This window comes from Populus nigra, chromosome 7 (assembly GCF_951802175.1).
Source record: "Populus nigra chromosome 7, ddPopNigr1.1, whole genome shotgun sequence".
Classification (NCBI taxonomy): domain Eukaryota; kingdom Viridiplantae; phylum Streptophyta; class Magnoliopsida; order Malpighiales; family Salicaceae; genus Populus; species Populus nigra.
In genome coordinates, this window is record NC_084858.1 from 8933963 (window position 1) to 8961261 (window position 27299).

General features: G+C 32.3%; 1 protein-coding gene across 1 annotated transcript; it reads right to left on the reverse strand.

Moving 5' to 3' along the window:
* Positions 1 to 310: 310 nt before the first annotated feature.
* On the reverse strand, positions 311 to 2828 carry LOC133698954 (nuclear intron maturase 1, mitochondrial). The gene has a single exon (XM_062122066.1). It carries the CDS (start codon positions 2573 to 2575, stop codon positions 551 to 553), a length of 2025 nt encoding a protein of 674 aa, XP_061978050.1. The 5' UTR covers positions 2576 to 2828; the 3' UTR covers positions 311 to 550.
* Between the last annotated feature and the right edge of the window lie 24471 nt (positions 2829 to 27299).

Sequence of the window (27299 nt, forward strand, 5' to 3'; positions counted from 1 at the left end):
GACACTATAACCAACAAGTTTTGCTGCCAAAAAACAGTAAAACCAAAAAACTTTTTATATCTTCCATATTTTCGAGCAACTTTATCTTTTCATTTTCAAAACTAAAAATTAAAAAATAAATAAAATAAATTTTTTAACAAAAATAAAAATAAGTGAGAATTTAAGATTAGACATAATTTTCTCTATGTTTTACAATTCAATTTTGTTTTTTTTATTTTATTTTATAGTTGTATCATAATTTCAAAATTAAATTTATTTAATTATACCATAGAAAGATTTAATTGAAAAAAAGGTCATGCACCTATTCATATAAAAAAAACACGAAAATTTACCTCTCCCAAGGTAATCATTGAAGATAACGTGATGAAAATTTCATCAAGGTAGGCCAGACTATCCAAGATAAAATTTTGTTGGCTTCTGCACATGTTTTAATGGAGAATTGACAGTGCCCAGGGAAAACTCTTAGGCCATTACAAGAGTCAATCCTCCAAGGAGTTTAATTTCATCACTTAAATTAATTCACCAACATCACACAATAATTCATGACATCTCACACTTTCTGCAGTCCATTGTTTAGCTCATTTTCACCACTAGATTGGTACCTTCGAACTCCAAGAGTCTTGTAATCCCACACAATTTCAGATATCTCATCTTGAGGCAGACTCAAACCTTGACGCTTTATTGATCTATGCAATTCACAAAAGAATTTGGGGTCTTGTAATCTGATATACTCATGCAAAACCTGCTCATGATCTGGAATCCAATTCCTTGGAAATGGAGTATAATCACAAGTTGGAATCAAAGACATATGGGAGAACTGAACACCTTCAATTGCATCAACAAGTCCCATTCTCAAAAGATCAGAGTATTCGGGAGCAGAATTGTTACTATTCTCTCTCAATGGCCGACTAAGATCACGTAAAGCAATCTTGTAAACCTTTGCACGTGATTTTAGTCTATACCTAGCAGCATAAAGTTTAGCCAACGAGCTACGAATCACATAGGCACAAAACCCAACAACTTTTTTTCGATTATCAGCGTATCTATACCAATCTGCCATAGTCTCGAGAAACTTATTCATTTGTGCATTAGTATGGGCTTGACCTGAGTAAAGCATTGGAGTACAAGGCAATGGCTCAGGATCCTTATCACCCTTGACAAACTTAAGCCTCCTAAATTGGCGAATACATTGCTGCAAACAAGCAGTAACTGAAAGCAGAGTCCCCACACCCTTTTCACTCACAATTTTGCCTCCACTCCCTGTATAACGAAGCGTAGGATATATCACTCTGCGACAAATTATATGATCCAAGAATTGAATTCCCCTAGTAATGTGCTCAATATCAATTTTTGAATTATCCAGCCTGATACCAAACTTCCTCTCGCAGAACTCAATAATTTCCTTGCGAATTTGCACTGCATCTTCTCTAGGCCCTCGAACGCCTATCAAGAAATGACCCCCATATCGAATGTATTCCATTTTCCTAGTCTTCTCTTTTCCACTAGATGGAACAAACTCTGGCCAAGAAGGGTTATGACACCTATCATCAATCGAATGTTTCCATATAGAATCAAGCTTATTTGGCCTGAAGAAGTCAACAATCTTCTCCTCCATCATTTGATCCAATTCATTAAGACACACATTAGCAAGCAACGGACTCAAAATCCCACAATAACCATAAGTGGGTATCTTTGCCGCCTCCTCAGGAGCAAAATCAAAGAAAGTTCTCAACCAATAAGGGTCAGGTTTTGGCTCATTCTCATTCAAAATCTTCTTCTTCGTAGATTTCCTCTTTTTCTTGTTCCTCGACTCTTCACCATAATTGCCCATTTCTCGAATCCTAACTGGCGATTTAAGCGCGTTTTTTATCAAATTCAACACTTTCTTATCTCTAACAACTTTTTCAACACATCCCATTACAACATCAGCGTCAATGTCATCTAGTATCTCACTCAAATCACCCCTCAAAAACCATAAATACCCAGCAAAATTACTCCTTATAGTCCTAATTACCGTGTGTGCATTCCTCCCGGGCCTAAACGCATGAGACTTCCTCGAAAACCGTGCTTCAAAAATAGGTTCAAGCACCATCAGAAGCATCTCCTGAACAACCCGGTCTTGGAAGCACGGATCATCAGATTCCATCATTGCACTGAGCTTTCTCTTGGAAACCAGTTTGGTAGAAGGCTTATCATTGGGGCTGCGAAGGATCTGGTGGGCCTTGTCGTTCCATTTGAAGCGGTTGTGAACGACAGCAGTTTGAAGTGAGAAAAGGGAATGGAGAGCATGGGAGGGAAGTGCGTTTCGAGGAGGGAACTTGCCGGTGACGTGAGCGCAGGAACGTTGGTAAGCGAGGGCCCAGAGGTCGAGCTTGGAGAGGAAACCAGTGAGGTTAGAGAAAGTAAAGTTTGATGGTGAAGAGAAGGATTTGACCCAGATAGAAGTGCAGATATCTACTGGGTCTTCTTTGAGGACAGAATATGGGTCTTGGTGAGAGGAGGAGGAAGAGAAAGTGCGAAACAAAGAGTGGGATTTAATGAAGGGAAGCTGTTTGAAGTTTTGTCTCAATGACATTGCTTTGGTATATGGATTTAATGAAAGAGGGAGCGAGGGAAATAGGGATAAGGACTGGGGATGATGGGATGGTGGTTGTGGCACTGATGGTGTTTGATTTTTGTTCTCAATGACATTTTCCGTGCGGTCGTGTTGGAGATGAACTTGGCGGGCTGAATAACTAATTGGGGTCTGTCGTTTTGACTCTCTGGCATACGCAGGCAATATCCTCGTTCTTTGCAGGTCATATAGTAATAGTAGTCATTTTTTTGCAAGTCCATCCACCCATTGGTAAGGAAGGGTGCGCAAATCCGAACCCAACAAAGAAACAGAACCAAGACAGAAAAACAAACCGAACACTCACTTTTCAATTTTCTTGAATAAAAATATTGTTTTAAAAATTTTCATCCTTTTTTTGAAAGTAAAAATTGAAGGATAAAAGAGGAATTAGATTTTTTTTAATTAGAATAAAAACTGAACAAATGGAAAAAAAAAATCTTTTGGATGCACAATGCAATTTCGATAGTAACATTATATTTCAATTGAAAAATGCAGTCAGATATTTAGGATATTTTACACAGAGTTCTATTACTATTAATTGATGGCTCCGTGATTTTTTATGGGCACAAGCATCGCAGGTAATTCAATTTTTTGGTTCTTAGAACTTATTGAATCAATAGTTTGGGCTCATAATAAATTAAAAGTTGTCTAATTCTTTTTTATCTTTCAATTTTTACTTTCAAAAAATAATAAAATAATTAAAAAATTTAAAATAATATTTTTACTCAAGAAAATTGAAAAATGATTACTAAGAAACTGATACTGAATATTAATATTTATGTATACCAACAATTTTTTTATAATTTTTATTTGATTCAGTTTGATTTTTTAAAAAAAATTAAAAATTAAAAACCAAACAGAACAAACATTTGAATTTATCAAATATAATTAGTAGTTTCAAATATATAAGATAATTACATTAATTTTGTTAAATCAACTTATTATTTAATAGGATAAAAAATCAACTTACTTTTTCTAAGGATAATAAAAATAGCTAAATGCACATACTCCATGTAATTATCAAAAACAGCTAAAGTGAATGGTCATGTAAACTATAAACCAAGTTAATATATTATTTTAATTATTTTATCATCTATCGTGTCTTATAGCGCAGTAGTTAACACGTGCGAGAAAAGAGTTTACATGTTGAATTTTGTGGTGAATTATCTGTCGAAGCACATTAACTAAAAACTTATAAACTAAAATAACACGATGGTGTTTTAATCTACTCCTTGTCATAAAGTATTATTTATTGAAATGATATTTTATTTTATTTATTTATTTTTTATTTTTTTCGCTTTGCTTTGCTTTGCTTTTTTTATGTTTTTTTTAATTAATTTTTTTATTTTATTTCATTTTTTAATATTAAATTCTTTTCTATTTAGTTATCACACTCTCATGATACAAATATCAGGTTTGACAAATTAACCTGATTTGGTAGGTTAACCTCGTTGACTCAATTTTTTTTCTTAATTAGTTTTTTTTCTTTCAATTTCATTTTTTAATATTGATTTGATTGAGAATTAAACTTCATGATTTGTTTTATTTACTTTTCATTAGATTATCATGATCTCATGACACGAGAATAATGCTTAACGGACTAACCCGAGTTAACTTGGATTGTTTTTTGTGTCTTTTATTTATTTTATGTTTTTTAATTTTATCATTCAATATAGGATCAGTTGGGAATTGAGTTTCATAATCTATTTTGATTTGTTTTTTTATAAGAATATCTTGGTTTTAAAATTAAGATCACGGGTTTCGGCATTTTAACCTCGGTTAAATCAAGTTATTTTTTTTTCTAAGAGATTATATTGGTCCTATTACCTAAGTCAAATGTCCTTTAACATTGGACTTGTTTTTTTTTTTTTTGTCTCTATTTCATGATCCTGGTCGCGGGTTAACCTAATTGACTCGTTTTTTTTCTTTTTTTAATCCCCCCAATTTTATCAATTAATATTGTGTTTAATTAGGAATTAGGCTTCATGATTTGTTTTGCTTTGTTTTTCATTAAGTTATCATGGTCTCATGACTCAGTAATAGTGCTTAATGGTTACCTCGGGTTAATTTGGCTTGTTTTTTATTTCATTTTTTAACTATAATTTTTACAATTTTCATTGTTCTACATTAGGTTCGACATTGATGATTGAGAATTGATCTTTATAATTTGTTGTGACTTTCTCTCTATTGGGTTATTTCAGTTTTAAGACTAAAGTCGCGGATTTCATAGGTTAACTCGGATTCAATCAATCATTTTTTTTATTTTTTTTTCTATAAGATTATCTCAATCTGATAACCCGGGTCATGTGTTTGGTTGCTTGACTCAAGTTGTTTTTTATGTTTTTTTTAATCTTATCCTTCAATATTGGACCAGTTAGGGATTGAAATTTGTAAATTATTTCAATTTGTTTTTCATGGGGTTATATCAGTCTTATGACAAGGGTTGCAAATTTAATATGTTAATCCAGGTCATTTTTTAGGTCTTTTTTAATTGATTTTTTTCAATTTCATCCTTCAATTTTGGATTGATTGAGAATTAGGTTTAATAATTCTATAGGGTTATCATAGTCTCATAATCCGGGTCATGAATTTGACACGTTAACTCAGGTTGTCAAAGATTAATCAAATATGTTGTTATTCTAATATTAAAAAAAGATATCATCTTGAAATTTTGTGTAGTCAAAATTTATTTACATGTTGTATAAGTTGTTTTTAAATTAGTAAAGTCAATCGAGTTAGATCGAGTAAATCATCATATAATATAATTTTTTTTTATTAAAAAATAGTAATATTTAAATATTTTTTATATTAAAAAAAAAAAAAAAAAACTTAACATGACCTGTAGTATGGAGCGGGTCAATCATCTTGCGCTGTACTAAATGAGAATGCAGAGTAAAATGCTGATTTTATCCTTATCAACTGGCTGTAGAATTAAAACAAAAACAAAAACAAAAACAAAGGATGAAATGCTAACTGGTAAACCCACAACTACAATCAAATCGTAGCAGTGCAAGATAAGTGAAGTGGGGGATAGTGTGGTTTGCCACTCGCTGGTTGTGATAAAAGGAGCACGTGCTGCTGATTGTTGCATTTGAGACAAAGTTGTCTCTTCTTGCTTGGCCTTGCTTGCCTGAGAGGTCATGATGGAGCATTAAATGAAGCCCCAACTTGCTGGTATGAGATTATGGCTATTTGTACTCACGGATTAGACTGTCACTGTTTACATTTGTTTTTGGGTTCCAATTTCTTTTTATTAGAGTTTTCGATAGCTTTTGGTAGGTGATCCATTTTAATTTCGTTTCACCTCTCCTCTCTGGTAATTTTGTACTATTATTTAGTTTTTTTTATTCCCATTTAATTGTCCTGCTAATGCCACGTAAACTTCTGGTTTGTTGGGGTTTGGTTTTTGATTATTTTAGGATTGGATTTATTATAATTATTAAAAAAAAAGTTTAATCACGTGGAGTTTTTACTGTAGTTATAGACACAAATTAAAACTAAACAATGAAAATGATCTAATTGGGCCTCTGACTTGTTTTAGAAATAATCCTTTAATTTCTTTGCTTTTAAAAAAGGCCTTTAAATTTCAAAATCCTTCTAATTAAAGTAAAAATCAGTTATACAATAAAAAAATTATTCAATTAAACCTTTGATTGAATTAATAAGACCTTCCACATTATGCCAATTTGACAATTTCAACCCTTGGTCTTTTAATTCTTTCAATTAAAACTAATTTTATTTCAATTACACCCTTGAAAAATTCATTTTGTTCAAGAAAAATCTAAAAAAGTTTTGTCGATTCAACTTGGGAAATATTTTTGGGTTTTTTAATTCTTTTGGAAGGGTTTTTTTTGAATTTTTGAAAGATAAATTGGGGTAAAATTGGGTTATAACACCTTACATAAATTAATTTGGTAATCTCAAGTCTATTTATAACTTACACAGCTATCATATGAGTCTTTTTACAAATATAAGTGACTTCTCTATATCAATTCTCATATAGGTAACACTACTAGATTACACAATTTTACCTACAGATATAATCCGTCGGTGTAAGATTCAAACTCCATCGGTAAGTTTTTTACCGACTAAATCTCCGACAGAAAGTGTCTGTCAGCATCCCTTTCGTCGGTAATACCACATTCTGTCGTAAAGTTTGTCAGTAAAAAAATATTGCCGATGGTTTTACAGACGGAAAATTCGCGCCAAAAAAAAATTCTCACTGGAAATATACCGACGGATTTATTCCATCGATGATAGTGGCATATCCAGTAAATATTTTTTAGCTCTCGGTAAAATGCCAACGGACCCGCTCTGTCTGCATAGTCGTCGGTGAGTGTGGCATTTCCACCACTCTCTGTGAAATGCCGACGGACGGTATTTGTCTGTAAAGTCCTTGGTGATTGTGACATTTCCAGTAGCTCTCTGTAAAATGCGGACGGATGTATTCTGTCTGTAAATCCATCGGTGTGTATTTTTAAATTTGTTTTTTTAAAAATTATTTAGAATAAATAATATAAAATTATATAAATTAATAGTAAAAAAATCAATTATGCAAATAAAATTTTATAAAGCATAAAAACTAAAAAAATAAAGTTAAATAATATTCATTACAAATTGAATGTGTTTTCAAAAAAAATATTAAATTAGCACAATGGCGAAGCTGGAGAAGGAGGAGGAGGAGGCTGGTTGTTCTCGAAACCATACAGCCAAAAAGGGGACGCACATGTATCACCACTCTGTGATGTCAAGTTCATCACCATTTGACGAAGTTGTTCATAATTTGCCAAGAGTTGCTCATATTTGTCGGTGAGATGAGTCGTGTCTTGTTCATAATTCGTCGATAGTTAATTGTATTTTTCGGTGAGATAAGTCGTGTGTTGCTGCAAGGCCATGAACTTCTTAGATTAGGTGCTCGATACTGATTGGGAGCTACCAACGGTTAAGACACTATAGGTCGCCCGCAAGTTCTCGGCCGTAGTGTTGGAGAGCCCGTACACCCAATTTTTATCGGGTCCACTAGACGATTTTACCTCCATCCATAAATCCAAATCAAAATCCGGATGGATCGAAGGATCGTCCCCATATCTCTCCCTCAACTGACTATTATAGATCTCTTAAAAATGAAAAAAGAAATCATCATATTCAATTCAATAAAAATAATAACTTAGAAAATAAAATAGTTGAACGAACATACCACAAAGTGTTGAGCACGGTTGTCAACAAACTGTTACACCCCCTTTTGGCGATCTTGACTCCGCACGTGCGTCTCTCTACAAACAACTCCATTAGACTCGGCTCACGTCCAAGAGACATAGCCTATAAGAAAAAAAATTAATTAAGTAACAACAAATTATTTAATGATATATTTCATTTAAATTAAGCTTACTATCTGTTTCGCATGTGCAGCAAATAGAACGGAGTCGTTGGTGTGTATTGTCAGTGAACCATGAATTTGCTCGTTTTAGTAGTTAAGAAGTTATTGATACTTCAAGTGCAAAATGATGATATAAAACCTTGAAAAAAAAATGCACTTTTAAGTACTAATCATATGTATTTCTTCCATGCCCTCTCTTTATCTTCTCAATTTTAGTAGTTAAACTCATCAATCAATCCTTTCATTTATATGATAGGCCTGCATTTAAGATGAACATTTACCATAAATTAAAGGTATCTTATATTATCAGACATGTTATTATAAAACATGCTCTAGTTAAGGAGTTATTGATACTTCAAGTGCAAAATGATGATATAAAACCTTGATAAAAATACACTTTTAAGTACTAATCATATGTCTTTCTTCCATGCCCGTATTCTTCAGTATGGAACACATATCCATTGACAAAAAATCCATTGTAGCACTTAACTTTTCTTTCAGGGCCTAGGCTTAGTGAAGACAATGACATAACAACACTCATTTCCATTTGATAAACCTTGTATGTAATGTACAACAATAAACAGTAAACGAGAATTTTGTAATGGCATATAGTAACTTTGCAAGAGATAATGAGTTTGTGATAGTACTTACATATGTTTTTGAACCACGTGGTAAATTGCTCATCTTGTAATTCAAAGATTTGGGATTCGGTCAGCTGTGAGTTATTTGACAGTAAATATTGTCGATGTTACTTGCAAGGTTATTCTAAATTATATGGGTTTATAATATTACAATATATAAATAGTACATTCTTAACAAAGTTTAATTAGTAGTACATATTCTTACTGAATAAAAGGTCTCGGCTCATCACAGTTAAATAGAACATAATTGTGTTCTTGTCTGAACTCTATTTCCGACAAATATCTTCCCCTTAAGACATTTTTAGGTGTGGGTCGTCTAGGATTGGAGAATATTGACAAGTTCCCACTAGAAGGCACTTCATCACCATCATCATGCTGTGGAATGCGATTGATTCTCATTCTTAAATGAGGTTCGAAATAGTACGAGATAAATGTTAAGATCTCCTCAACAATATAGGCCTCACATATCGAAGCCTCAACATGCGCGTTGTTCTTAACCTTTTTCTTAAGATTAAACAAGTACCTGCATTGAATGAATTAATAAAAAAATTTCAATTAAGAAAAACAAAGAAAATACTTTTATATATGAATTAAATTGCAACTATAATATCTAATCATTTGAATGGTTACATCTATCTATATTGGACCGGTCCTCCAACTTTTGCCTCGAACGGTAAATGTATAGGGAGATGCTCCATTGAGTCAAAAAATGATGGAGGGAATATCATCTCAAGTTTGTATAATGTCTTGACGATATTTGTTTTAAGCCTCTCAATTTGATCAACATTCAACTTGCTAGAGCATATATCTCTAAAGAAAGGACTAATCTTCATAAGTGCATCTCATATCCCTTTTGGCAACAAATCACGATAAGCTAATGGAATGAGTGTTTGCATAAGCACGTGGCAGTCATGAATCTTCATTCCATATAATCTGCATTCCTCCGTATTAACCAACCTCGATATGTTCGAGGCATGTCCATCGGGAAAACACAGACTTTTAAGTCATTTATAGACTAGTAGTTGTGTCTTTTTCTCTAACACGAAGCTTGCTCTTGGTTTTGCGACCCGTGACCTATAAGATCCCATATCGGAAGCGAGTGTCCAGAGTTAGGGCCTTATAAGTGCATGCTCACCTTGACTAGTAAGACGCGTTTAAAACCCTGAGGGGGACCTGGGTGGAAGCCCTTGGAATGGGTGGACTGGGAGGCCCAGAGGGGACAATATCTGACAGGGTGAGTGTGCTGCGCTACTCTAAAAGACGCGTTTTGAGGCCATGCGTGGCTGCCAGGAACAAAACCGTGAGGGGGACCTGGGTAGAATCCCTGGATTTGGGTGGATTGGGAGGCCCAAAGCGGACAATATCTTGCTAGTGAGGTAGGGTGTTACATTTGGTATCATAGCCGAGGATGGCTCGTCTTAAGGTGAGGGGATTGTAAGATCCCACATCGGAAGCGAGCGTCCAGAGTCAGGGCCTTATAAGTGCATGCTCACCTTGATTAGTAAGACGCGTTTAAAACCCTGAGGGGGACCTAGGTAGAAGCCCTCGGAATGGGTGGACTGGGAGGCCCAGAGGGGACAATATCTAACAGGGTGAGTGTGTTGCGCTACTCTGAAAGATGCATTTTGGGGCCATGAGTGGCTGCCAAAAACAAAACCGTGAGGGGGACCTGGGTGGAAGCCCTGGATTTGGGTGGACTGGGAGGCCCAAAGTGGACAATATCTTGCTGGTGAGATGGGGTGTTACATGACCCATCACAAACCAACTCCATATTTGTATGGTTACAAAACAAAGCTATATCCAATCTAGCCTTGATGTTGTCATTTTTCATCCCCTTCACATCCATGATGGTGTTGAAAATGTTCTCAGACATGTTCTTTTCTATGTGCATGATGTCAAGGTTATGACGGAGAAGATTGGTCTTTCAATAAGGAAGCTCCTAAAAGATACTTCAGTTTACCCAATTGTGGGTCAAACCAAAACCAGAAAACTTCTGCTTACCTGATTGGAGACCAAACACAATGTCACTGTATTCTGATACAACATCATGTAATTCTTTAACAGAAAGATATGAGGGTGCAACATCCTTTTCAACTCTGCCAACAAATAAATCATTTCTGTTCTTTTTGTACATGTGATTCATAGGCAAGAAATGACGGTGATGGTAAAAAAAAAAAGCTTTACCTCCATTTGTTAGCGTGAATGTCTTGTTGTTTTCCATGCAGTATAGACATGCTAGTTTTCCATGCGTGCTCCAACTAGAAACTATTCTATAAGATGGAAAATCATTGATAGTCCACATCAAAGCCGCCTTCATAACAAAATTTTGTTTCCTCGATATATCATAAGTCAAAGCTCCGGAGGACCACAACTACGTCAACTCATCAATTAACGGTCAAGGACAAACATCTATATTTTGACCTGGGCTGCTCGGATCGGGTATGACAGTTGATAAAAACATGAACTCCGGTCTCATACACATCCCCGGTAGCAAGTTATAAACCGTGAGTATGACCGGTCAACAAGAATAAGGAGCAACAAATGACCCGAATGGGTTAAATCCGTCTGTACACAACCCAAGACATACATTTCTTGATTCAACTGAAAAGTCAGGATGCACACTGTTAAAGTGTTTCCATGCTTCGCCGTCAGAAGGATGCACCATCACTTCATCAACCACATCATTTGATTGTTGCCATGTTATGTACTCAGGAGTCCTTGGTGACATGAATAACCTTTGCAGTCTAAGTGTGATTAGAAAGTATCTAAGTTTTTTATATGCCACGAGAGTTTTTCCCCTGCCAGTTCTAGGTTTGTAATGGGAATTCCCATATGTCATGCACTCAGTCAGCTTAGCATTTTCAAGGTAGTATAACATGTAGAAGTTAGGGCACATGTCAATTTTCTGGTATCTTAAACCGAGGGGTTTCATCATGGACTTTGCAGTATAGAAGTTCTCTTTCAGCCTGTTTCCTTTAGGTAAAATGCTTCTCGCCCATTCGATAATTTTGTCATAACCACCCTCATTTAACCAGTGATCTAATTTAATGGTGAACACCTGTGCTACGACCGATAATTTATTATGGTTCGTACAACCATGTTCGTCAGAATCTTTCAACAGATCAAAAAACCTAGATGCATCTGCATTAAGTTCTTTTTATATGATTGGACATTGACTGACATTACCTTGATTCATTCTCATTGCATCTATAACCATATTCTGTAAGGATTACAGTTGTCATTTGCAACTCCATGCATATTGCTAGCACTAGAAGTTGACCCAACCACCATTTCTTCCATGCTCTTATTACGAACAAATATTCTCCGTGTGTATACCAACATAGGTAATTCTCCATAAACTCTTTGTGTAGAAGATGCATCATTACAGCATCTGGATGCAAATACTTTTTATTTTCACACTTCCTGCATGGACACCTAATACCACCTCTAGTAAAATTTCTGGGAATAGATATTGTGAAATTAATAAAACCATGAACCCCGTTACAATAATCCATCCTCCGCAATCCTTAGGATGAATCTCGATACATCCATGACTTTTATTGAACCTCTATAAAATTATGATGACAATATGTATTAATTAACTATGTTAGGTAAATAAATTTGCAAAAATATTGGTTTACCTTGAGATTATCCAACAAGCTAATTACAGCTTCTCATAAATATCCATTATCAATTATCAATGTCCATACAAATTTATATATATAAATTTATGAAAATTACAACTCCCCAATAACATTGATAAAATTAAAACGGACGCGTTAAATAAGCTATTAATTATTTCACCACAACACATGTAATTCGATAATTCAACAAAGTTTCAACAATTTATAAACAAATTCAATTTTAAAAAATCTAAAACAAATCATAACAAGTACAAAATTATACATTCATACTACATGTTTATTTGAGAAATAACAATAAACATGTACATACACTAACAAAATACATATACTAAAAAAACAATAAAATGAACATTTAAACGTTAAAATTAAAAAAGATAGATTTATTTACAGAAAATGATAAAATCCACAATAAATCAGAACACGGATGTTGTGACCACAAAACTTAAAGAAATATGACTTGTGTTGAGAAGAGGGGGATTTTTTTTTGGGGGTGGTTGTTTGCAGTTTGAGAGGGGAGGGGAGAGTTGGGATGGGGAAGAAGAAGGAGAAATAAAGGAGGAGAGGGTCGGCAGAGTGGTGATACATTAACTTTTACCGAGGGAATCACCGACGGACTCCTTTTGTCGGTGATTTCGTCGGCATTTCTGATCATGGTGAATTGGTCACGTCACTATATGAAGATTCCGGTTTGAATCCGTCGATGATTTCATCAGCACTTCTAACGGTGAATTGGTCACGTCACTATACGAAGATCCCGGTTTGAATCCCTCAGTGATTCCGTCAGTAAAATCGCAGGCAAAAACTTTCACGTTAGCGAACCGCCTTTTTTTTTTAAATTCTAAACATTCCATCTATACTTTCATCGATATATACCAACCGCAGTAGTCCGTCGCTATATACTGATACCGACCGCAGTAGTCCGTCAGTATATACCGACTGAATTACGGGTGTAATAGTGTCAGTCAGTAATTATCACCGTAATTTACCGAAAGAATTATTCTGTTGGTATTAAGTGAATTTCTCATCTGATTTGAACTGAACCGAATCATTAGGTTCATGGTCTGATTCGGTTCGGTTTGGACCTAAAACTTGAACTTAACCAAAAAATCTTGATTCTTAATAAAATGACACGAACCGTACTGAAAATCAGTTCATATCAAATTGGTTTGGTATAATCAAGGTTGAGTTTTTTTTTAATTAAAAACATAAAATATAATCCTTTTTTATGGGCTTGTTTTTTGTTTTTTAAATGGACCTATTTTTTTTAAAAAAATTAAAGGATGGCTAAGTACTTGAACCTAGCAAGCTAGCCCCATATATTGGCCTAATAGAAAAATAGCCAAACTCGAGAGGGCCTGTTAGACTAGCCCACACATCTAGTTATATATTTTAAAAAGGCAAATTACACAACGTCCACTCTATTAGTTTTTTTAATAAATTGATGACACTTCATTTATATTTTGAAATGACTCATCAATTAGCCTATTCAGGTTTTGATAACCAAAGATGTGACTGAAAAATCAAGGTTTGAGTATACAAATCTTCAAGACTTATTTTTCAACCTATTTTAACTTGAAAACATCTAATAAACATTATAAAAGCTACAATAAACTCATTTCTATGCTCAAAATATAATTAAATCAATAAAAAAAACTCAAAATTAAATCAAATGAAAAAAATCTATCTGAGCCCCAATCTACTTTTTTTTTTTTTTTGTAAGATGAAAGTTTCAAACCACCTTAATAGCAATCCTCCTATAAAGATTAACACCATTAAATCAATAAAAAAAACTCAATTAAATTGAATGAAAACAAATCTTTTTGAACCTTAATCTATTTTTTTTTTGTAAGATAAAAGTTCCAGATAACTTTTATAGCAATTCTCTCATCAATATGACACCAATATCAAGTTTTTTTGTTGTTAAAATGTGGCAAACTGACCTTTTTCTCTTTTCGCTCTTAAATTCAAAGGCTAGAACATTAAATCCACTAAGTTTAAGGACTGAAATGTGCATTACAAAAACAACAGGGACTAGAAATTCATAAACCAAATCTTTATTGATTAAAATGAAGTTCTTCATGTGAAAATAATGAAAAGGACTCTAATTTTTTTTTAATATGGTCCTTCTTCTAATTGTTCTTTATATTATAAATTAAAATCTTATTTCATTAGAACTCTATTTCAATTCTAAACATAAATCAAACACTTTGAATTTGCGAGACATGCAAATGAAAGAAAATTTCAATATGTAAGAATAAAATCAAGGAAAAGAATTAATGACCAGAACATAAGCCACATGAGGAGAATAACAGAAAAACAACGTATTCTAGTAGAGACGAGATGACATGCCTGCGCGCTGCCGCGGGCTTATAAAACAAATGTACTTGATAGTGTTATAATTGTGAACCAACGCTAGATAAGTAATAGAAATTAAAGGTATGATGGAGCAAATATTTCATGACGAAAAAAAAGTTATGTTGGCGATCCAAAACTTAGAGACTGAACAAAATGATTTATTGCAATTTACAGTGTTTTGTGATGAAAGATAAAGTGCTTTCGCCACATGATTTAGCTTTTAAGTTCATAAAAAGAAAAAAAAATTACAAAGCTAAATTCTCTACCAACTTAATATTAAAAAAAAACCCAACAAAGATAATTTTGGAAGGAAAAAAACCCATGAGAAAAAACGGTGTAACAATTGACAATGTTTTGTGAGGAAAACTATAACACTTTTCCCAATAAAATAAAATAAAAAACATTTAGAGAAATATTGTAACAATCTACAGTGTTTTGTGAGAAAAACTACAACGCTTTCCTCATATGATTTTGTTTTATTGTAATTATAATTCTTAACCAACTCAATATTAGAAAAAAATTCGACAAAGATAATTTTGGAAAAAAATCATAAAAAAATCACATGGGAAAACACTGCAACAATTCACAGTGTTTTAAAGAAAAAAAATTACAAAGTTAAATTCTTAATCAGCTTAATATTAAAAAAAAATCGATAGAGATAATTTTATAAAAAAAAATAACAAAACAAACACAAAAAAAAAATCATGTTGGAAACACTGTAGCAATTCACAGTGTTTTGTGATGAAAGCTACAGTGTTTCCCCACATGATTTAGCCTTATTTGTAATGACTTGTAATTGTAATTCACAAACAACTCAATATCAAAAAAATAAAATTAAAAAGGATAATTTAAAAAAAATTATAAAAAAAACCGTATGGGAAAAACACTGTAGCAATGGACATTAATTTTCAAAAAAAGTTATAGTGCTTTCCTCACATATTGTAACTGTAATTTTTAACCAGCTCAATATTAAAAAATAAAATAAAATAAAGATAATTTTGAAGGAAAAAAAAACCATGCGGAGAAACACTGTAGCAATCAACAATGTTTTAAAGAAAAAAATTACAAAACCAAATTCTTAATCAACTCAATATTAAAAAAAAATCGACAAATATAATTTTGAAAAATAAAGAAATAAACTAGAAAAACTAAGTGGAAAAACATCGCAGCAATCCACAGTATTTTTTTATAAAAAAAAAATTACAAAGCAAAAATTTTAACCAAGTTAATATTTAAAAGGTAAAATCAACAAAAATAATTTTGGAAAAAAAATAAATGAAAAAAAAAGGAAAAATAGGAAAGTTGAAAAAAATAATTTTGCAAAAAAAACAAAAAAAACAAAAAAAAAAGAAAAAAGGGAAAGTTAGCAAAAAAAAAAAAGAAAAAAAAAGGAGAAGAATCACTGTGGATTACTGTTATAATTCACAGTGTTTTGTGTGTGGGGGAACAGTAAATCACCCACACGGTTTAGTTATATGTATAATATTGTATAATAATAATAATAATAACAAAAACATCAGCTAATTGAACAATGAAACAAAATGTAGTGTAATGTATACCTACAATAATTATTTCTTTAATGAAGCGAAAGGCTTTTTTAAGGAAGCAAAGGCTAGGTCCCTTTTACTGCATACATTTTTGTTCAGGTCAGACTGATAACATGCACATTGCAGACATATTTTCCATTACATGACGGAGTGCACGCTACGCCAATAACCCATGAAGCAATAGTCCTGCAAACGATGCAAAATCACATGTTTTTTTTCTTTTTTTCTCGCCCAATACTCGTGCACAAAGAATTCCCTACATATATTGTGCCTTCCAGATCACCAATTAATACGAGTGGAAATAGAAGACCAAACTTCAATGTCGAAGTAACAAACATCTCATGGATACGTAGCTAGTGACAAGTCTCTCTCAATAAAAAGAGCAGCAATGCTGACACAAAGTGATATTATAGTGAAAAAATGGTGGAAAGTCAAAGGCTCATCAGAGTTCATGCTCAATTCAATTTATCAGCCTATAATTTAATAGGGTTCTTATATATATACAGTTCAAAATTTATCAGCGTTAGGTTAATTATAAAGTTTAAAATCAGCAGAACAAGAATATAGAGTAATGCATGTTACTTAAATGATAAGCTAAAACCAATTAGCAGAATGTAGTCTGAGCACTCAAAACATTATATATATAGAAAAGGGTGTAATGAAGAGAGATCGCAAAGGGAGGAAGAGGCATCGCTTTGGCATGTAATATAGATATCAAACTCCACTCATGTATTTGTAGTAGGTAAGGAAAAAATCATGTAAAATTAATAAACAAATTAAAGAATATAAGCCAAAAGATCAATAAAACTGGAAAAAGATTTACATAATCTCGATCTTCTTTATTGAATCAATAGTTATTATCATGTTCATTATCCTTTGCTACAACGAAAACAAAATCGTGTTCCTCATCCAAAACCGCCAACCAAATAAGCAGCTTTAATTTTAGAGAAACGGAAAACAAAGAAAACTTTGAAGAAAAAGCCAAGAAAGCTTCAGTGAAAGACTGAACATAACAGAAATCCATGAGAAGAACCATCTCCAGTGGAGAAGCTTAATATTAGGCTACAAAACGTTTAGGGTTTAGTGGTTGAGAGATCGCAGAAAAACGTCACTTTCGAGTTGGGTTTCTGATTGTGACAAGGAGAGGAGCCAGAAGGAGGAACAGAACCCTTAGGAAGCATGGCAGAGAAAGACCTGGTTTTGAAGTTCTTGATCATCTCCTTTCTCCTCTTCATCATCATCTTTCTCTTCTCTTTACGGTTCTTGTTGGGTTCTTTGTCCAAGATGAATGGATTAGTGTTCTTGATGTAGACCACTTGGTATTGGGTTAGTTCTTTTGCGGGAGTACTTGGTTGGATTACGATATGGCATGAAGAAGCGGAAGAGAAAGCAACGATGGAGATGAGAAGGAAAAGAAGGAAGGTGCAAAAGAACTTGATGGTTTGATTGAAACCCATGAGAGTTGAGAGATGGAGTTGTGTCGCATTTGTTTTTTTGAATGGTAAATCACTGTGAGAAATTATGGAGATTGGTGAATTGTTAATCCCAAAAGGTTTGTTGTTGCTTTCGAGAAAGAGAGCAGACGTGGAGGGATGAATCTATGATGGGTTTGCAATGGATCACCAAATATATTCCTAGTCCTACTAGTTTGATTCCGGTCGTGCTTTGAGATGATTTTTTTTTTAATGACAATAATAATAATAATAATAAGAGCCATTGTTAGAGTTTCTCTTTATCATTCATTCAAAATTTGTTACTTTTATATATAATAATAAATTTGTTAATTATAACCAATAATTAAGTATAAAAATTAAATTTATAAAGTTTTAATTGATTTAAATTAATAAAATTAATTTCTATTTTACTAAATTAAACATGAACTTAATATCAAAACATATTCTTAACATCATGAGAATCTTATATAAAACAAACTAAAACAAAATATCAAATCAAATCTAAATTAATTTATTATGAATTTGAAAATAAAAATTGTCAAATAAAAAAAAATATTATATATATATGCACACACAATTATTAAATGGGAAGCAAAAGGGCCAATAAAAAAAATATGAATGAGAAATTTTTTTTAAAGGATCTAATAAAAAAAATACAAATGAAAAAAAAATTGAGGTGATAAAAAAGATTTGAAGGACTTCATTAAAAAAATAAATAGAATGAGGCAAATGTAAAGCCCGAAAAACTTGAGATGCATGGTTAACTTTATATGAATAGTGTTTTCACCCCAATATTTTTAATGTATAGTATAATAGACATATAAGCATGAACGATTGCCAATAAAACTCTATGGCAATTCTTGAATTAATGGCAATGAAAATATTTTATAGTATTAAAATTGTTACTAATGACATCTTATAGGTTACGGTTTGATTTCATTATATAATATAACACATTATCAGCACACATCTATAATTCTTAAAAACCAATAATTCTTAAATTTACAAATCCTCAATTTTTCTCTTTCTCGAACCATTATTTTGACAAGTGACACTTCATTAAATTAATAATTATTACCTTTAGAACTAAAGGAAATGAAATTTTTTATAGTGCTTTACTGTATGAACAATAAAGCACATCTCCTTTTTTTTTCTTTTTGTTTCTTTATTCAATATCATCTTTAATTTTGTCTTCTTTTTTTTTATCATTTTTTGACCTAATTCCATCATATAAAGTTTTCAAATGAATTAAAAAGATGAAATTTAAAGTGAGATGATCAAATATAAAACATGAAGAAAATTAAAAAAATTCATAGCCAATCCTAAAATTTTTATAATTTTTATTTTGACCAAATAATTTATTTTCTTCATTTTTCAATCCCTAAGTTAAAAGGAAGATAGAGAAACTCGCTAGAAAATAATAAAAGAATGATAAAGTTATTGTTTAGCCATAATTCATTAATAAAAAAAAAATATTTGTGTGAATGAGTTCTTCTTCTTGAAAGGAATTCAATGGAGTGATTTTTGTCTCTAAATATAGCAAGTAAGGTTGAATTCAATAATAATTTTATAAATTCAATTAATTTTTATTTTTGAAAGTGATTTTAAGATATTTTAGGATTGTTAGGTAGCTTATAAAGTGTTTTAAGATGTTTTTGAAAGAAATGGATTGAAAAATATATTTTATAGGAAAATCTCTCTTTATCTTTTGGATAGTGGTGGCTAAATTCTATGCAGTAGATAAAATGTCACCTATTAGAAAAAAAAAGTGGATAACATGTTATTTCCATCTTTAGTCAAATAAAACAAAAAGGTCCAGGTAAACATGCTTGGCTTTGCAATTCCACCCATGAGACCCTCATTGAGCCATGCATCTGCCATATTTTATTTAACCTATTTTTTTTATATTTTTTGGATTTTTTTTTAAATTCCCAATAAATTCTTTTAATGATTTAAAAATATATAATTTTTTAATATTAACATGATATTGTTTTAATAAGATTATTGAGCAATTTTTGTCCGGGCTTTCATGATTTCTCCTTGTTTATCTTTTTAAGTTTAATTTTTTTAGCTTTTCTCTCTATATGTTTTTTTATTATCTCATGATTACACTGAAAATAGACTCTAAAGAAATTCAATGTATAATTCTTATATTTTTATTACATGTGTGGCATGGTTATGAAAACATTATTTTTTATTAAAATTCTCTTTTATAATTCTCATAGTTGTTTGGTTAAACAAATCAATATTTTGACAAATAAAATAAACATAAAAAAAAATAAATTTTAAATATCACCCTCTCTTCTATTTAATTTTTTTAAGTGTATACTTTTTAATTAGTTATTGTTTTTTTTTAAATTGATTATCTTTCAAAGAGATTGTTGTAATTTATCTTTATTTTTTTCCATTCATATTTTATATAAATAATTTTATTTTCGTGATGTATATATATAAATAAAAATGATTTGTTTTTATTTAAAGAAAAGATTTCAGTTGTTAATAAATAACAATTTCACAATTTAACTTTATGAAGCTTTACTTTGCATAAAAGATCAAATATATATATATATATATATATATATATATATATATATATATATATATATTGGGTAATAATAAGATCACTCTCATAGTAAATAGTTTCCACCCTAAGAAAAAAGATAAGATGCCATGTTTCTTAATAGGAAAATCAACAAACAAATTAACAACTAAAAAGTTTAGTAACAAAACTAGAATCTTTACTAGTAACCATAATATCATTAACATAAATCAAAACAAGTAAATATAACTCACCATCATGAAGAGTGTACAAAACATGAGTAAGTACATGCATCAACCTCGAGTTCCACATTAGCAAGCCATAAAACGAATCATTCGAAACCTCAAAGATAAAATCTCATTTGCCTTGCAGATTACAAGTTAATCTGATCATTCTCTTCATGGCTATAGCGATGCCCATGATTGGGTTAGGGATAGCAATGATAATTGTGATGTTAATATTGCCTATTATTTGTTTCATGAAAAAAAAAACCTCATCTCATGGAGTTGCAAGTAGCATTAAATAATGGATCGAAGAAGTACAAAATTAGAGTCCAAGTTTTTATCCAACATAGGAGCATAAATTCAATGGCTTCAGTCACTACTATCCATTCTTTATTTTCCATTGCGCAAGTGTCTAACACTCTGGCGTGACAATATTGGAGCAATGTATTTATCTTCAATTCCTGTTTTCCATGAATGTATGAAGCATATTGAAATTATTTTTACTATGTTCGTGATCAGGTTCTCCAAAAATAGCAAAAATAGCTTCAAGTATCTTTTTTGTTTACACAAGATCAGCTAGTAGATCTATTTATAAAATTGTTAGTTGCTTCTTGTTTTTATTTGTTATGAAGCAACATTCATATGAAGGAGTTGCCCCTTCGGTTAAAGGGGTGTATTGGAGCATTTGAATCATGCAATAGATGAGGAGCAACATAATCCTAGAAAAGTTTAGTTTCACATGTTTGTTAAATGAATTGTAAGGAAAAGATGTACACGTTTAAACAAGAATGAAAAATAGCTTTCCATCCCATCTATTGCCTAGTTTTTACAACATTATAAGAAAAAAACTGAGTCCTCGGTGAAAAACTATGAACTGTGAGTGAATCTATTGTGGATTCACATAATTTTTATTGTTATTTTGCTTTGTTTTTTCACCTGCCTTCTCACATGAATTAGTGTTGAATCCAACCTTTCTTCACGGCTCCCAAGGCTTCATGGTGTGTTCTAATCGATTTTTTCTAGTGTGATTTAGCATTGGGTCATGTTGAAAGGTGATTATCAAGAGTTGGTGTTGCTTCTATGTTTGATTACTTTCTAGCATGACTAGGTCGGGTAGGGATAACTGGGTTGTGGCTGGCGTATGTGGGGCTTTTCCTTCATCGATCAGTGAAGGTGCATCATTGTGAATTATATGCACACCCACTTGCAATGTATTAGGCTTTTCCCTGTTCATTACGATAGTGGGTTTCATGTGCATGGATTTGATGCTTGGTGGGCTACAAATGACTTGGTTGGACTTTTTTCTCCGGTTTCTTTCTTTCCCCTCCTCAGGTTTCATCTAACTTTTATGAGATAAGTCTCTATTTGGTTTTTGGTTTGGTGTGTGCACTTTCCGCTATAATTGTTGTTTCTTAGAATTTAATGGCATTTTTTTTATTGGCTTGATTGTGATATTGGTTCTTCAAAACAATTGTTGCTGCTTTTTTTATTGTTTTATTTCACTTTGTTGGGATTGGGTTTGCAGGGTATATAGGTGTTTTTGCTTGGGCTTTACTTGTTTGGCTTCTAGGATTTGGCTATGAATTTTATCAATATTCATTCAGAATTTTTTTAGGTCTTTTAGCTTTGTGTTTATTTTGGCCTTTGCTTGTACTTTGGTGTTTCTTTTTTATTGCTTTTAGTTGTTGCCTTTGTATGTTTGGATTTTTGCTTATGGGAGGATGGTCGGCTGGGTTTGTTTTTTTTATAAGGATATCATCAACAAGCCATCTCATTGTCTTTATAGGTATGTGCACTTTTTTTTTATAACATTCTTTGTTCACCCTGTTTGCTTTTGCGTGTTCCTTTTGATGGATTCTCATTTTTTTATATAGTTATGTGTTTAAATCATACATGTGTTCCGTGAAACTTTGAATGCCTTTTTTTTATAGGACATGAGGCTTTGTGAATCTTGTTTTTTGGTTGGGAGAACATGTTTCGTATGTTATGTGTCTTAAGATTTGATTGGATTTGTTGTTTCAAATCCTATTTGGTAACTCTAGAGACACTGGATATGCAGGAATACTGTCAAAATAGTTGTGCGCGTAAGTCCAACGTGCCATTGCCACTGGTGGAACGTGGTCCCACTTAGCATCAATGTTAGGAGGACAAAAACTAGTGGATTAGGTAACTCCAATCTTCCTTTTTCACAATTATATTAGCAGCGAAATACAACTTCACTTGCAAAAAGAAAGAAAATCACATAACACATTCAATTTTTATTTTCTTCTCTCTACTAGTTCATCAATTTCTCTCTTTACACCATAGTTGATGACTGGATTTAAGGCTATTGGTCACCATGCTGGGTGTTGTTGTTGTCAATTATAGCAGTGGTGGCTTAGAAGACTGACTGTCGAGCTTGCGAAAGAAAAGAAGGGTTGGTTAGGCTATGGTGTAGCTGTTATAGATGGTGGAAATTGAAAGGAAAAAGAAGTTATTGTGTCTTGACCACCGTGGGGATGGAGAGCTGATGGCATTGACCGTGGTTGATTCACAACTAGAAGTAGATGGTTGGATCGGTTGGTTTTTTATGTTGTTGGACAATGAAGAAGAAATAAAAGCACCACATGTGGGGGCTGATGATTGCAGCATTGCTGCTAGCTAAGAGAAAGAAAATGGTGGTGATCGATGGTAAAGGTGGGAGTTGGGTGGCAGTAGAGTCTGTGATGAAAAAAAATGGAAAATAGGTTATTGTTTTGAGTTATATGATCAATAATGGTGAAAGGTAAAAATTACGAGCCATGATTGGTAGAGGTGCAGGGAAAGAGATGGGTGGTTGTCTTTTGATTAGTACTTAAAAGTACATTTTTATCAAGGTTTTATATCATCATTTTGCACTTGAAGTATCAATAACTCCTTAGCTAGAGCATGTTTTATAAGAATAAGTATATTATAAATTCAACATGGACTTTAATGTTTGACACTAACATATTTTGTATTTGTTATCTTATTCACTTTAATACTTTGCTTGTTAAATGATTAATCTAGATTTATGTTGTATAACCCTTGGTACAATAAATACTTGGCACTTTCATAGCCCAACCGTATGGTATAACCAACACATGTGCTATGAAAGGAACTTGATTTGTTGTTAACATAAATTATAATCAGAATACCTGACAATATTTACAAGTATTAGCATTATTCGAATAAGTTAACTAATGTAATCATGCTAACAATTTATAATTTGATTAGAACCTCTTTTGTGTGTGGTTTTCGGTTGAGTAATAAAAAGAGTTTATACTATACTCGTTTGAAATACCATTAGTGGATCCTCTAACCTTGACAATTATTTTATCCTTGTTTAAATCCTTATTTCAATATCACATCTCAAAGCTCTCTTCAACTTCTTTTTTGTTATTATCTATTTCTTTAATTGTAGTTTATACAGTTAACCTCCCTATGGTTCGACTCCGGTCTTGCCAGGTTATTTATGACTTCGACACTCCTATACTTGGGAGAAGACATCAACTCTTCGGTCGTGTCATCTTTCCTTTGGGTGTGTCAGCTAAGTTTAGGTTTATTAAAGGCTAAATATTTTGTGTTTGTGGGAAAGATCTTGTTTTTGGTTTTTATTTTTTTTCACTCTTTTTTTTCTCCCTCTTAGATAATTTTTTTATGGCTCTCCTCCATAAAATTTGCTCCTCTATTTTGGGTGTTTATAACCACCTTTTTTTAAGTAAACTTTTTTGTTTTCTTCCTCTCAATTGCTTGGTCCCCCAGCAATCTAAATTTTATTTGGTCCCTCATTTTCTTCTCTTTTCACTTTTGATCTCTTTGCCCATTTATTATATTTTGATGTTTTTAAAGGACAACATAACATTGACTAAAAAAACATGTTAATAACTACACGCTTTGAAAGTAGATATTGTTTTTTTTGTTTTAAATTCTTTGAAAAAGACGTTGAAAATTATACAAATGAGTCAAGAAACATATTTTTTAGGTTTTTGTTGGTTTTTTAAAAACATTAAAAAAAGGGTAAAAAATTGGATAGTAATAATGCAATTGGATGTATGTTGGATATAGATTAGTTATACCTCGAACTGATATATGGCCACCATTCTTTTCTAAACGGGCAGGGTTCTGATCCTTTTATAGTGTCGAGACAATTTAATCTAAGCTAATGCTTACTAAGATTACACTCATCATAAAATGATATTGCTCAAAAGGTTGAGTCTAAACCTTTTTCATTAATATTTGATGAAAACTTTTACATTTGAAAGCTAGTCTACTCATCATCATCGTTTCAGGGAGAAAGACAAAGCCTTTATTTTCTATGTATCTAAGAAAAACATTAGTCTTAGCCATGCTTTGTTTATATTGGTGGACATTCCTTTCAATCTCATCTCTTATTTTATCCAAATTAGTTTTAAAGACCCTGAAAGCCTTTCATTTGGTTTTTGCTTCAGTCAGCTCACTTTCCAGCATCAAATGCTTCTTGTATAGCCTTTCATACTGCTTAATCCCGCTTTCCACTACGATTTTCAAAACAGATTGATCCTTGAATAACCTAGAGAATTGGAAGAACCCATTCGTTCTTGGCACATGTTGTACACCTCCAAGTTGCCTCACAACCAAAACAGGAGCATAGCTGACATATCTGGTCACTCCCTTCAGAGGCACCCATCGTCTATGCCCATAACTCCTCAAGCAATTTGTTACTCTCATCCATGAGGCTTTCCATTTCACGTCTCCTTGAGATATTCCTTTTCACTTCACTTTTACTTTCTAGTTTTCCTCGTTTAGGTCCTTTCATTCCTCTTCTTTAACTATCTCTAATGGTTTTTTATTCAACCACCAGAAGCTGTTAAATATTGGCTTCTTCGTTTCTATATGGCTAATCAGCCATATATATAACAACTGTTCACAACATCTCATTGATCCCTTGACAACCCTCCTACAATATTTAAGTGTTAAGATAATTTATGCTAATATCACCGCAGTTGGATTTATCTAAGTGTTTTAATATGTAATAAAAGTTGTAATCACCTCTAAACTGATTATTCTAGAGAGGTTTGGAAATAACACTATCCTGAAGATTCATAAAGCAAGTATTCTACCTTTTTTCTTCAACAAATCTAGAGTCATTCTTCCAACTTTTGAATATTTTTCCGATCATCTTCCACTTTAGACTAGTAGCACTTTTCTCCATTATCTTATGGAGATTTGAAACTTTGATCAATTAAGCCAATTGATTTATCATTTTTTCGTGTCTTTGATGGAAGTAGACTTTATATAGATTTTGAGGGAATTCGGTTAGTAAATCATATTCTTTCAAAGTAGGACATATGTCTACATTCCTAAAATGAAGCACTGGTACTCGAGGCCCTAAAAATACATCAAGGCTTTAATTGCTGAATTATGCACGGAAACCTTTGTAATTTTCACTATCCTCCCATATTTCTTTAAAAATTCATCCATATGAATGCTTTTCATGTATGAGATGAGATTCTTCAAGTCACTTCCAGAGCAACTCACATTTCTGATGGGTGGTAATTACTATCATTTAGTCTTAGACAATCCCTTTTCTAACAGTTGTAGGGATTCAGAATCCAACCCATATTCAACAGAGATCGTCTCTTTAATGGTGGTCTTGTTATCAACCTTAAATCTTGCAATTCAAGATGCTTTTTAGGGTTAAGTATGTCTTAATACAATAATGATTATTTATTAAGCATACATCCTACAGGCAAGTTCTATGTTTTTTTTATGTGAGACATTAAGGTAGGCACTATCTAGTCTCTAAAGGTCTCTTGTTGTCCCAATGATTACCCTCATGAAGGTAATATGCGGGTTTAGTAGGTAGTGGAATGGTACATATACCAATCACTACTAGTCCAAGCACTCGGTAAAGAGTCGGCTAGTTTCACGAACATAAAACCTAAATGAAAGTCATACGGTAAGTTGTTACTCCCCCACCTAACATAAAGCTTCCATGTATGTGCATTCCAAAGCGATTTATCAGAAATAGACTAGTGATGTATGAAGATATTCATCCATATCCAACGTACATGCATAAGCAGGGTAAAGCATGCTAAAACGAAAATAAGTAAAGAAAGTTTAAACATATCAAATCAAATAAACCATATAAAATATATAAAGCCTAGTTTTGTTAACAACAAAAAAGTTCCTAGTAAAGTCATCATTTTGTCGCATGCGCGTGCGACATGGCGGGATGTCGGGGTCAATGAGTCATCATCTAGTTGTTTGGTTCAGGGTCACTAAGAGACCTAAATGGACTGATCTTATATGAAATTTTAGGGTGAAGGATTGGTTGTGACTAGAAAAAGTATTAGCACTCTTAACGCTTCTTACTTGAGGCAACCTCTATTGTGTTGTCTAGATGTGGCTTAAAGGTACTGATGAGTTTCTAATTGATGGTCCATCTATGACTCAGAATAAAATTTTATTCTTATGAGTAAATCTAACGTTTTAAATTCATTATGGGCTCGTATGCCCATATAAATTGTTATGGGAATAGTCCATCTAGGTGCCCTGACAAAGTTCACCTATCTTAGAAGGAGAGAGTTTTTCATAACTTGTATATTGTGGTGAAAAATACTCCTAATTAAAATAGGTGAATACCCGAAATAATTATGAAAATTTTCTAGTAAACTTCTGATATTTAAATGTTAACTTACTTATAGGTCCTACATTTATACAAGAATGTTAACCATTAATCTCATGAATTAAAATTTTAGAATTTCTAAAATATTGGTCAAGTTCTCATGAATTCAATAAACTGGTTATTAAATAAATAAAAATGCATGCAAATATATTTTTTGAATTTTTATGTATATATAAAAAATACTAAATCATACAATGTATATTATTTTATATTTTTTAAGCCAAAATATGATTTTTA